The sequence below is a fragment of the Notolepis coatsorum genome, assembly GCF_963971535.1.
Source record: "Notolepis coatsorum genome assembly, chromosome: 17".
In the NCBI taxonomy this organism is placed as follows: domain Eukaryota; kingdom Metazoa; phylum Chordata; class Actinopteri; order Aulopiformes; family Paralepididae; genus Notolepis; species Notolepis coatsorum.
The window spans coordinates 2,800,945-2,815,313 of NC_140181.1; the positions used below are offsets into that span (position 1 = coordinate 2,800,945).

The window sequence follows — 14,369 nt, forward strand, 5'->3', positions numbered from 1 at the left end:
CACACTGCTACTACCAGACATAATTATAATACTAGGCATGGCTGTAGGGAAACGTTCACACTGCTACTACCAGACATAATTATAATACTAGGCATGGCTGCAGGGAAACGTTCACACTGCTACTACCAGACATAATTATAATACTAGGCATGGCTGTAGGGAAACGTTCACACTGCTACTACCAGACATAATTATAATACTAGGCATGGCTGTAGGGAAACGTTCACACTGCTACTACCAGACATAATTATAATACTAGGCATGGCTGTAGGGAAACGTTCACACTGCTACTACCAGACATAATTATAATACTAGGCATGGCTGCAGGGAAACGTTCACACTGCTACTACCAGACATAATTATAATACTAGGCATGGCTGTAGGGAAACGTTCACACTGCTACTACCAGACATAATTATAATACTAGGCACGGCTGCAGGGAAACGTTCACACTGCTACTACCAGACATAATTATAATACTAGGCATGGCTGCAGGGAAACGTTCACACTGCTACTACCAGACATAATTATAATACTAGGCATGGCTGTAGGGAAACGTTCACACTGCTACTACCAGACATAATTATAATACTAGGCATGGCTGTAGGGAAACGTTCACACTGCTACTACCAGACATAATTATAATACTAGGCACGGCTGTAGGGAAACGTTCACACTGCTACTACCAGACATAATTATAATACTAGGCATGGCTGCAGGGAAACGTTCACACTGCTACTACCAGACATAATTATAATACTAGGCATGGCTGCAGGGAAACGTTCACACTGCTACTACCAGACATAATTATAATACTAGGCATGGCTGTAGGGAAACGTTCACACTGCTACTACCAGACATAATTATAATACTAGGCATGGCTGTAGGGAAACGTTCACACTGCTACTACCAGACATAATTATAATACTAGGCATGGCTGTAGGGAAACGTTCACACTGCTACTACCAGACATAATTATAATACTAGGCATGGCTGCAGGGAAACGTTCACACTGCTACTACCAGACATAATTATAATACTAGGCATGGCTGTAGGGAAACGTTCACACTGCTACTACCAGACATAATTATAATACTAGGCATGGCTGTAGGGAAACGTTCACACTGCTACTACCAGACATAATTATAATACTAGGCATGGCTGCAGGGAAACGTTCACACTGCTACTACCAGACATAATTATAATACTAGGCATGGCTGTAGGGAAACGTTCACACTGCTACTACCAGACATAATTATAATACTAGGCATGGCTGCAGGGAAACGTTCACACTGCTACTACCAGACATAATTATAATACTAGGCATGGCTGTAGGGAAACGTTCACACTGCTACTACCAGACATAATTATAATACTAGGCATGGCTGCAGGGAAACGTTCACACTGCTACTACCAGACATAATTATAATACTAGGCACGGCTGCAGGGAAACGTTCACACTGCTACTACCAGACATAATTATAATACTAGGCACGGCTGTAGGGAAACGTTCACACTGCTACTACCAGACATAATTATAATACTAGGCACGGCTGCAGGGAAACGTTCACACTGCTACTACCAGACATAATTATAATACTAGGCATGGCTGTAGGGAAACGTTCACACTGCTACTACCAGACATAATTATAATACTAGGCATGGCTGTAGGGAAACGTTCACACTGCTACTACCAGACATAATTATAATACTAGGCATGGCTGTAGGGAAACGTTCACACTGCTACTACCAGACATAATTATAATACTAGGCATGGCTGTAGGGAAACGTTCACACTGCTACTACCAGACATAATTATAATACTAGGCACGGCTGCAGGGAAACGTTCACACTGCTACTACCAGACATAATTATAATACTAGGCATGGCTGTAGGGAAACGTTCACACTGCTACTACCAGACATAATTATAATACTAGGCATGGCTGTAGGGAAACGTTCACACTGCTACTACCAGACATAATTATAATACTAGGCATGGCTGTAGGGAAACGTTCACACTGCTACTACCAGACATAATTATAATACTAGGCATGGCTGTAGGGAAACGTTCACACTGCTACTACCAGACATAATTATAATACTAGGCATGGCTGTAGGGAAACGTTCACACTGCTACTACCAGACATAATTATAATACTAGGCATGGCTGCAGGGAAACGTTCACACTGCTACTACCAGACATAATTATAATACTAGGCATGGCTGCAGGGAAACGTTCACACTGCTACTACCAGACATAATTATAATACTAGGCATGGCTGTAGGGAAACGTTCACACTGCTACTACCAGACATAATTATAATACTAGGCATGGCTGTAGGGAAACGTTCACACTGCTACTACCAGACATAATTATAATACTAGGCATGGCTGCAGGGAAACGTTCACACTGCTACTACCAGACATAATTATAATACTAGGCATGGCTGCAGGGAAACGTTCACACTGCTACTACCAGACATAATTATAATACTAGGCATGGCTGTAGGGAAACGTTCACACTGCTACTACCAGACATAATTATAATACTAGGCATGGCTGTAGGGAAACGTTCACACTGCTACTACCAGACATAATTATAATACTAGGCATGGCTGTAGGGAAACGTTCACACTGCTACTACCAGACATAATTATAATACTAGGCATGGCTGTAGGGAAACGTTCACACTGCTACTACCAGACATAATTATAATACTAGGCATGGCTGTAGGGAAACGTTCACACTGCTACTACCAGACATAATTATAATACTAGGCATGGCTGTAGGGAAACGTTCACACTGCTACTACCAGACATAATTATAATACTAGGCATGGCTGTAGGGAAACGTTCACACTGCTACTACCAGACATAATTATAATACTAGGCATGGCTGTAGGGAAACGTTCACACTGCTACTACCAAAAACCAATGCAGCAAAGAAAACTGTGTTATATAGAGCCATGTCATATTGGAATAAACTGCCAGTACATCTTACTCAGATAACCAGTAAGATAAGTTTTAAAAATAATTTGAAAAGAGCATTGAGAGAAAAAGAAATTAGTTTACATTAAAGAAAAACACAGACACTGTAGTTTACACTGTAAAGATATGACTGTCTGAGAGTTTAATCCCTTTTATTGTATTTTCTGTGATCTGATACTCTGTTTGTGTACTGTAATGCTATTTGGAATAATTTTTATATGTAGGAATATTGGAATATATTTTTTAATGTATGCTACTATAATGTTATGTATGTTTTTGTTGTGTGTGGACCCCAGGAAGACTAGTTGTTGCTGCGGTGATGACTAATGGGGATCCGTAATAAAGATAAAGATAAAGGGGTTATTATTCCGAATAAAGATGTTCAATATACTTTTAAATGCCTCCGCGTGGCGAGGACCTCGCAGGAGCCGGCAGCTCCGCTGGCCAACAGGCCCAGGAACACCAGCCCGGGCCGGGCCTCCACGAACGCCTCCAGCGCCGCCTCGGAGATCCCCCTCCGCCCCGACACGTCCAGCGACACGAGGGCGGGCAGGACGCCGGGGCCGCCCTCCAGGAGCCGCCGCACCGTCTCGTCGTCCCTGGCCGTGGCCGCCGCCGCCTCCGCCGCGAAGTGGTCCTCCGAGAAGTCCAGGTGCCTGAGGGCGTGGAGCCGGCCCAGGACCGAGAGCGTCCGGGAGGGGGACATCTCCAGCCGCCGGAGCCGGTGGGCCGTGAGGGACCTCAGGGTGGCTCCGCGCTCCAGCAGGGCGCTCAGGTCCGTGACGGCGGAACACGAGATGTCCAGGCTCTCCAGCCGAGGCAGAGAGCAGAGGTCCTCCAGCGGCGCGTCGCTCAGGTCCGTGTCGGCCAGGCTGAGTGTCCGGAGAGCCGGCAGGGAGCTGAAGCCCACCCGGGGGGGGGAGCCTCCGTCCTCTCCGCCCAGGGAGTCCCAGTCCAGGAGGAGGCCGTTCAGGGACAGCCTCTGCAGGCTGGATCTGCACTCCGGGCTGGAGGCCAGGCCCGAGAGCACGTGGGCCCCGGTGAGGCCCCCGGAGACCCAGGAGGCGTCCAGCTCCAGGAGCCGGTGGGGACAGAGGGCCAGGCGGAAGGCCTCGGCGGACAGCGCACAGCGAGGGACGGCGGCGCGGCGCAGACGGAGCTCCCGGGAGTCACGGAAGACCCCCACGGTTCTGTTGGTCAGCAGCCCTGGAGGAGGCGGAGAGACACAGACGGAGAGACAAGGTTACATGGGGACGAGGCTAAAGTATGACTTCTTCCCCCCCACACACGCACGCACGCACGCACGCACGCACACGCACACACACACACACACACACACACACACACACACACACACACGCACACGCACACGCACGCACGCACGCACGCACGCACGCACGCACGCACGCACGCACGCACGCACGCACTACACGTCACTTTAGGAAAAAGCAAAGGTCACTTAAAAAAAACATTAACTATGTTTTTGTATAGTATAGTTAGTATAGTATAGTTACAGATAGCATAACTGTATATTGTATAGCATATTGTATAGTAGTGTATATCGGACTCAATACCTTTCATTCGTAAGCTTAGCATTGTATTGTATTTTATCTTAGTACCTTTTATCATGTCTATCTATTATCTATTCTATTCTATTATTATATTTTTTTTTGCACAATCAAGGCGGGCCACCTTCATTTCACTACATGTCTTGAATAAATCTCTTGAATCTTGAAGCTACCTCTATGACCGTCTCTATAGGGAGGTGTAGTCTGACGTCACTGGTTGTTCCACCCGTATAGGGATTCATCATTGGGAAAATGGATTATCGGCTATTGTAACAATTCTGCCGTATGAACATTGGCAAGCTTTCCATTTTTGCACAAAATGAGTTCCCTTCTATCACTAACATTATTGTTTAAAGGTGACATGCATTCAGTGTCTAGCATTGTATTATAGTAATAGGAGTTAGTATCAATGTGTCAGTGTCTCTAAATACCATATTGGCGGATTGCCGTCATTCAGGCCATTCATTTCCTGGTCCATTTTAATCAGGTCGTTCTGATTTGACTTGCATGGTGACGTCACGTGGCGAGGATGGAGCGGATAGTGATCCGATTGGCTCTGTGGTTGTAGCGCACCAAACGGGGGTTGACAGAGAGCGAGCGAGAGAGAGAGGGAGAATCAGATAGACCCTCGCGACAGAGCACACATACACACACGCGTGTTGCGCTGTCGTCTCTCGGTCTGTCTCTCTCTCTCGATTCGGGAGCATAACTTACGCCCCGTCTATAGCTGTAGCGCGGCACAGTGGAAGACTTCCTCAAACGGGAGAGGGAGAGAGAAAGAGAAGGGGACCTGCGTATCTCGCACGCAGCTGTGTTTACACAGTGCTCTCTCTCTCTCTCGGTCTGCCACTCGCAGACTGTGTGGATGACTGTCACTGAAAGTGCTTATGGGCGGAGCCAGGCCAATAACAGGCTGAAATCTTGAGGCTGGAAAATGATGCTTTTGAGTACTCCATTAGAAATATAAAACAACAAAAAAGAAATAAACTCCATACTTAAACAACAGTCTGAGTTTTTGATACACAGGACAAGACAAAATTACTATTTTCACGGCTCCAGACCTAGCCATCTATTGGCAATGAAAATACGATCAAATGATCATTTCTCAGATATCCCCTCGATTAGGACGAGCCAGGGTGCAGTCACTACTGATTCGAAAAAGATCAATGACACTTTTAAAGAGTTTTACTCACAGTTATATAGCTCAGAGGGTAATCTGGATGACTCTAGATTTGAATCGTTCATTGGCGGGCTTGAGATACCCCACATTTCTGAGGAAGAGGCCAAGGAACTGGGGAGACCGATTACTCTCGCAGAATTGAGGGAGACTATTGTTGAAATGCAGAGGGGTAAGGCGCCAGGCTGGGATGGTATTCCACCCGAAGTGTATTTAGCTTTCTGGGACCAACTGGGTCCATTGATGCTCGATATGATCAATTACGCTATCGAACAAGGGGAGTTCTCAAGAGATGTCAATATGGCGTTGATTTCTTTACTTCTCAAAAAGGACAAAGATCCCAATGATTGTGGTAGCTATAGACCCTTGAGTCTTCTCGGGGCCGATTTAAAGGTGTTTGCCAAGGTGCTGGCCCGTCGCCTGCAGAGATTTATGTCTGTATTGGTACACTGCGATCAAACTGGTTTTATCCCGGGGCGTCTGGCTGCAGATAATCTTAGGAGGCTGTTGCATGTAATCGATAACAGTAAAGACAATACAACTCCATCCACAGTTCTGTCTTTGGATGCCATGAAGGCGTTTGACAGACTTGAGTGGTCATATCTGTGGAAGGTACTTGAGGTCATGGGTCTTGGAAAGAGTTTTATTCATATGATTAAAGTCCTGTATGCCTCGCCGTCTGCGATGATACTGACAGGCAAAAACTGTTCCACACTCTTTCCAGTCTCCAGATCTTCTAGACAGGGTTGCCCTCTGAGCCCGGGACTGTTCGCGCTTTCCCTCGAACCTTTGGCCCAATTTATTAGGCAATCGGAGGACATCGTCCCCATAATGGTCAACAATACTCCACACAAAATTGCTCTCTATGCGGATGACCTGCTGATTTTCATGGACGACCCCTCCCGGTCGGCCACAAAATTATTGAGGATAATCGACGACTTTGGTAAATTGTCAGGTTTTAAGATTAACTGGAACAAATCAGCCTGCCTACCTCTTAATGAACTGGCCAAGGCGGTACGACTACCAGCTGATATCCCCATAGTAGAACATTTCAAATACCTGGGCATAGAGATATTCCCCACGCTGAACCAAACTACTAAGTACAACTTCACGGGTACTTATGATAAAATACGCCAGGATCTAGACAGGTGGTCGTCCCTTCCTAACTCCTTACAAGCCCGGGCTTCCATAATCAAAATGAACATCCTGCCTAGGATAAATTTTATTAGCTCAATGCTCCCCCTGCCCCCTCCAATAGACCACTGGCGCAAGGTACAATCGATGGTATCTAAGTTTGTCTGGAATAACAAACGCCCGAGAATCAAAAGGGCTACTACTCAACGTAGGAAACAAGATGGGGGCCTCGCAATCCCTGATTTTAAACTGTATTTCTGGTCCTTTTCACTGAGACCTTTGATGTGCTGGCTAGACCCTGTAGAGGCTGTATCGTGGCGCTCCTTAGAAGCGGCGGCGGTGTCTCCGCTAAGATTACAGGATGTAGTGTACTCCACTGTCTCTATTGCGAAATGCCGGCTGAGGTATGGACCGATCATAACTCACGTGATCCAAACGTGGCGTAATGTACAGAGGTCGTGTGGGGTTAAATGCCCTTGGCACCTGGACTCTCCAATTTTTAATAACCAGCAATTACTTGTTGGACACAAGCCGGTTAATATTCCTCAATGGCAAAGGAGGGGAGTGCATACTCTGGAGGATATTTATGATAAGAACGGCCTCCGTGCGTTTCAGGACTTAAGAGAATTTTATGATCTACCCGGCGAGTCCTTCTTTCTTTACCTTCAACTAAGGTCAGCACTGAGGGCGCATGGCGTACCGTGGGCTCAAGCCTTGCACCCACACCCCTTCCTCAGGCTCATAGTGGACAGGACGACATCCAGAGGGTTTGTCTCCGACTTTTATACGCTCTTAATTCAATCCACGTATAAAAATTTATCATTGGATACAATCTGGCGTGTGGATATACCGGAGTTGGACCCCGAGTTTGACTGGGATGATGTTTGGGCAAATGTGGCATTATCTTCCCGCAACCCCAATCACCAGCAAATTAATTTTAATTATATTCATAGGACCTATCTTACACCTAGGAAGCTATTTGCTATGGGACTGATAACCGACTCTCGGTGCACTTTGTGCTCTCAAAAGGCCACTGGCACTTATATGCATATGTATTGGGATTGCCCACCAGTGGCCCGCTTCTGGAGGTCAATAACGGACAAACTTTCAGATCTGTGTGGCTTAACTATCCCATTCACAGCTGTTACGCTACTCCTGAACGATATAACGACACTACCCGCGTCCGTACAACTGAAAAGGGTTGTCCTAGCGGGCGTCACAGCAGCGAAGAAGCTAATAGCAATGAGATGGAAGGAGCCTGAGAAGCTTACAATGATTAACTGGTCCCTAACTCTATTGGATGTGATTTATCTTGAGATATCCACGGCCCGGGTGATCGGGGTAGGGCAGGCTGGAATTGACCTGTGGTTCGCAGCAGCTGAGAAGGTAAAGACCGCAGTGTGCGGCTGAGCGGGGTTGGGGCGCTTGATCGGGGGGGTCCGGCGGTCTCTGGGGAGGGGGAGGAGGAAATGTCTTGTCTGTCTTGGTTTTTGTCTTGTCCTTCTTAACTTTGACTGGGGGGATTTTAGGGGGGGTTGGTATTTAGCTATTCTGCGCTATATGTCAACTCACATGCCATCTCCCCAAGAGACTAATATTGACAGACTGATTGACCTGTCAACCAACTTGGAGGAAGAATTTCTTTCTTCTTACACTTTACCTTCTGCAAGTTTGGCAGTCTTGAACATGTGTAAGGGACCTAGGCTATCTACAGTAAATCTGCGGCAACACTCTCATAAACAATCTTTTAAGTCACTCCACTTTGTAAAGGTGGGGAAAGGTTGCCATGTTTTGAAGACCCTTTTTGTTATTGAAGTAGCCATCTATATTTGATAGGTTGGACGCTGTTTCTTTTTCTTTTTGTCTTTATAATTTATTATTCTGTATTATTATTGTTTGTTATTCTCCTGTGAAAGTTATGTTTTTTGTTACTGTGGTTATTGTGTTGTCCTGTTTCATGTAATTAATAATAAAAAAAATTTGATCAAAAAAAAAGAAATATAAAACAATGATTTTTTTTTTTTAAATAAACCTTACAGATGTCTTCCATAGACTCATAGGAATTGTGTAAAGTTGCCCAAATAGTGCTAGGAATAGCAATGCAGGTCCCCTTTAAGCATTTTTGGTTGAAATAAAGGTAGTTATAAGGTTTTTAATTTGTTGTAAAAAAAGAACTACATTTACCAGTAGGCAGCCTGTTGTCCAGTAGGCAGCTGACGCCTACCTCACGTCACGGCAAGCTGATACAGCTAGTTAGCTAACGTTAACGTTACCCCGCTAAACGTACTAGACGTTAGCATTATGTCTACTGTCGTGAACCATTTTAAATCGGGGCATGTAGAGGAGTTTCGGGAACGAGTAAAATGTGCAGGTCCTCTTCTCAGACCTGTGGGGCAAACACTGCACACGCATCATGCCGGCTAGCAAGTTAGCTAGCTTCACGTCACAGCCTGCTGATACTTTGTTTGTGAGGACAAAAGTATACAAAGAGGAGAGAACCATTTTAAATCGGGGCATGTGGAAGAGTTTCGGGAATGGCTAGCAAGCTAGCTAGCTACTAACGTCATGTAAAAAACAATAACGTTATAAACTATACACAATATGTACAACGAAACAATGATTTACATTAGTATTTACAGTGATTTAATATGCAGCGAAATAACGTTATACGATTTAAATTATAAATACAAATATGGTAACGTGGTTGTGGCTTTTGCAAATTATTATTTTTATTTTTATGTTGAGCTATAGATTGTGGATAAATACACACAGAAAGGTACACCATGCCAACGTTAATGCTTTATTTATCTAAAACGAGCCGATTTAGAAATGGTCAATGGGGAAATACATTAAGTGGAACAGAGGGTGGAACAGGAAAAAACGAAGATGACGTCACCACTACACCTCCCTATAGCTGCCCTCAAATGTCTCCGGCTGACGTGTTTGGACGCCGACTCCCCGACTTACCCTCCGCCGCCATGCTGCGCAGTAGCTGGTCCGTCACCTCCTGTGGAAGCACTGGGGCCCGGCTGAAGCGCAGGGAGCCGTCGGCCCGCGTGCGGCACAGCGCGTCCAGGCTGCGGCACACCCGAGCCAGGCACAGGTCCGACAGGGCCTTGGGGCTCTCTGCGTCCTCCTGACGGCACACACCAACAACACACGTGCACAAGGCGTCAGGCGGAGGACGGGGTAAAGTTTCAAGTTCAAGTTTGTTTATTAATTGTCATAGTAAAATACAGAATACTTTATCATGAAATGCTTTTTTTCCTGTATGAGCCCCTGGGAGTGTGCTTCGTACAGTAATAGATCAAAAGAATTAAATAGAAAAAGTCAAAAGTACGTCAAATAAAGTGTTCAGTCAATATACATATATATATACAATATACAATACGGAGTAAAAAGAGTAACAGTGAGGTACAATGCAGCAATGGGATGATACAACTTAGGGTAAGGTGCAATGAGGTATGAATTGTAGTACAAATCTCTTTACTAATAATATAAAGTGTGTTAAAGTGTCTAAAGTGAGTAATAAGGTGAGAGTGTTTATCTAAAGTGAGTGTGTGCGTGTGGATGTGTGTGCTGTGAGTGTAGATGATGGGTTGTTACATAGTGTCATTGTTGTTAAAGGGGAACTATTTTACTATTTCTTTCACTATTTGGGCACTTTTACACAATTCCTGTGAGTTTATGGAACACCTCTGTAATTTTTTATTTTTTTTTATTCATTGTTTTGTATTTCTAATCAAGTCCTCAAAAACAGCATTTTTCTACCTCAAGATCTTAAGCCGTTTTGAGGCTGGGCTCCTAAACCACAATGGTAAGTTACTGACTCGCCTGAACATTATCATGCAGCGGTGTCTCTCTGACATCACAAATCATCACATTTTCAGATGACTCAGTTCAGTGAGGGTGAATATTGTGAGAGGAGAATTGGAAGAATGCGCCAATATGATAATTAGAGACATAGATCATATTAATATAAGTCCACATAGCTAGGAAACAATGCTAAACACTGAAAAAGGCCATTTATAAGATAGTTCCCCTTTAAAGCACGTAGGCCTACTCTGACTGTAGCGGGCAAGACCACCCGCAAGACCACCCGCATTTCATTGTATACTTGTATGCCGTGACAATTAAAACTCTTGACTTGACTTGACTAGGACACAAGCAATGAACCCTTTCACTACCACACTACAGAAGGTTAACCCTTTCACGACCACACTACAGAAGGTTAACCCTTTCACTACCACACTACAGAAGGTTAACCTTTCACTACCACACTACAGAAGGTTAACCCTTTCACTGCGACGATACAGAAGGTTAACCCGTTCACTACCACACTACAGACGGTTAACCCTTGTGTGGTAGTGAAAGGGTTAATGGATACATGATGAGATTGAGAACTGAGACACTATGAATTGAAAATGGGGGACCCTGATGTAAACAAGACGAAAGTCTTTCTCTGGTCTGCATCCCCTTAACAATTGTGTGTATTGAGCCGTACTGTATTGTACCCATTCTGCAATCTGTTAATACAGTTTTCATTCATTCAGAATATGTTTGGTTAGCAACCACGGCTGTGATGAAAATGTAGTAAGTGACTGCTTGAGGGATAATGCATTATTACACACTACAGTAGCTACTAGCCTACTGTAAATGTACATGGGTATTTATCAATGGCGTTTGAAACACATGAATGATGATTAGAAGTGATTGATTGATTGAAAACTTTATTAACAGATTGCAGAATGGGTACAATACAGTACGGCTCAATACACACCTGGACAAGAGGCAGGGGAACTATGTGAGAATGCTATTCATCGACTACAGCTCGGCATTCAATACCATAGTCCCCTCCATACTCATAGCCAAGCTCAGGGACCTGGGCTTGAACTATGACCTCTGCCAGTGGGTCTTGGACTTCCTGACTGGCAGACCCCAGGTGGTGAGAGCAGGCAACTGCACCTCCTCATCCATCACCCTCAACATAGGGGCCCCCCAGGGCTGTGTTCTGAGTCCCCTCCTCTACTCCCTGTACACACACGACTGTGTGGCTCAGCGGAGTAGCAATACAATCATCAAATTTGCTGACGACACAGTGGTGGTGGGCCTGATCTCTGCCAACGACGAGAGGGCCTACCTGGAAGAGGTCAAGGTCCTGGCGGGATGGTGCCAGGAAAACAGCCTCTCCCTGAACGTCAGCAAAACAAAGGAGATGATTGTGGACTTCAGGAGGTCGGGGGTCAAGGACTACAGCCCCCTCAGCATCGACGGGGCACCGGTTGAGAGAGTCAACAGCTTTAAGTACCTCGGAGCCTACATATCCGAGGACTTGACATGGACCACACACATTGACAGTGTTGTGAAGAAGGCACGACAACGCCTCTACTTCCTCAGGCGCCTAAGGAAGTTCCAAGTCAGTCAGAAGATCCTTAAGAACTTCTACTCATGTACAATAGAGAGCATCTTGACCGGCAACATCACCTCCTGGTTTGGGAATAGCACTGCACAAGACCGAAGCAGACTACAAAGAGTGACACGTTCAGCCGAACGCACAATTGGAGGGGGGCTCCCCACCCTCCAGAACATTTACAACAAGCGTTGCAAGGGCAAGGCTAAGAGAATCATTAAAGACTCCAGTCACCCGAACAACTGCCTCTTTGAACTGCTGCGGTCAGGCAAGCGATACCGGAGTCTCAAGGCGAGCACAGAAAGACTCAGAAGTAGCTTCTATCCCCAGGCCATCAGGCTGCTAAACGAACAATGAATGAACACTACACAACAACAACCACCAAACGCACATAGCACACACATCCACACGCACACACTCACTTTAAACAAACACACTGTAGCACCCACTCCACACACTTTATAGCACACACCCACTTTAAACAAACACACTGTAGCACCCACTCCCCACACTTTATATTTATTGATGAAGGATTGCACTACAACTCGTACACCTTACTGTAAATTGTACCTAAATTGTACCTCATCCCATTTCTGCTTTGCACTATATAGTACTGTACATTAGTACACTGCATAGTATTGTGTATTATATGGTAACTCAGAACATTGTACATATGTCTATACCGAACACTGTGACCTCATTTTCTTCTTCTAAATTACATGCTATACTATGTTATTTGATACTATCTTGTCTAGCACAGTCTGGAGCGTAACAGTAAGAAGCATTTTGTATGAAAGTATTCTGTACTTCTGTATGACAACTATTAAAGAAACTTGAAACTTGAAACTTGAAACTACACACAATTGTTAAGGGGATGCAGACCAGAGAAAGACTTTCGTCTTGTTTACATCAGGGTCCCCCAAGTATGTTGTATGAAAAACTCTATGATTGTATTGTTGTTTCCATCATGTGGCAAATAAAACTCTGAATCTAAAAGTTCTAGTTGCTACATTAGCTATGCAGAACAGACCGACGGTGTTATTGGATCTACTGTAGTTCTGTAAACAGGTTTCTAATTTTATCCACAAGAGACGACGAGCAGCAATCCTTTTAAATCACATAATCCAGCTGATCTCTGTCGGAGGACGAAGTGGACCAACAAGCAACAACAGGCAGCACTGGAGCAGAGAAGTACCACCTGCTTGTTGTTGTTGTTGTCACTATAACTGACATCATAATAATAAGCACAAGAAGAAAGTCGACAACAATATCTGCAGCAGGAGGGTGTTGTGTGTCAAACTCACCATGTGTGGAGAGGAATATACAAACAAACAAACAAGGCTCAAGAAATCACCACCCGTCTCGCAAAGTAAACATTAATCATCACTATCCCACTGCATATAGATCTATAATATCACTATTCCAAATCTCCAGAAGGTACAGTAGTGAGAGAGAAGACCTTGGTGTGAAGTTCTAGTGTCGCTGCTGTCACGGTGTGATCTCTTCTTCTTTTCTATCTCGTCACTTTCCAGGAGCATCACCGCCATCTACTGACAAAGAGTGTGAATGAAATGAATGAATGAAAACTTTATTTAACAGATTGCAGAATGCGATCAACGCAGTACAGTACGGCTCAATACACACAATTGTTAAGGGGATGCAGACCAGAGAAAGACTTTCGTCTTGTTTACATCAGGGTCCCCCATTTTCAATTCATAGGGACATACATGACATACACAACATACATGACATCATGACATTTATGACATAGGGACATACAGACATCATGACATTTATGGCATAGGGACATACATGACATACAGGTATATAGTACTTTACATTTGTGACATATGATATGCAAATATACAGTACTGTTACCCATAGATCCTGACAGAGAATATATACATACGGTGGGGAGGGGACTGTACATTAGGAGGGGGTGGGTGGGTGGGAGAGAAATATACATACGGTGGGGAGAGAATATATACATACGGTGGGGAGGAGACTGTACATTAGGAGGGGGTGGGTGGGTGGGAGAGAAATATACTGACAAGGAGTATCTTCTAAATCCTATCAAATAAACCTGTTGTT

At 44.7% G+C, this 14,369-nt stretch overlaps 1 protein-coding gene across 1 annotated transcript in view; it reads right to left on the minus strand.

The window, feature by feature from the left end:
- LOC311244443 (protein zyg-11 homolog) overlaps positions 1-13,771 on the minus strand; it is a 42,478-nt gene extending 28,707 nt beyond the window's left edge. The window contains 3 exon segments of the mRNA XM_084333955.1: positions 3,381-4,195; positions 9,836-10,004; positions 13,583-13,771. Of these exon segments, the coding sequence (XP_084190081.1) occupies positions 3,381-4,195; positions 9,836-10,004; positions 13,583-13,585 (987 nt within the window). The 5' untranslated portion in view covers positions 13,586-13,771.
- Between the last annotated feature and the right edge of the window lie 598 nt (positions 13,772-14,369).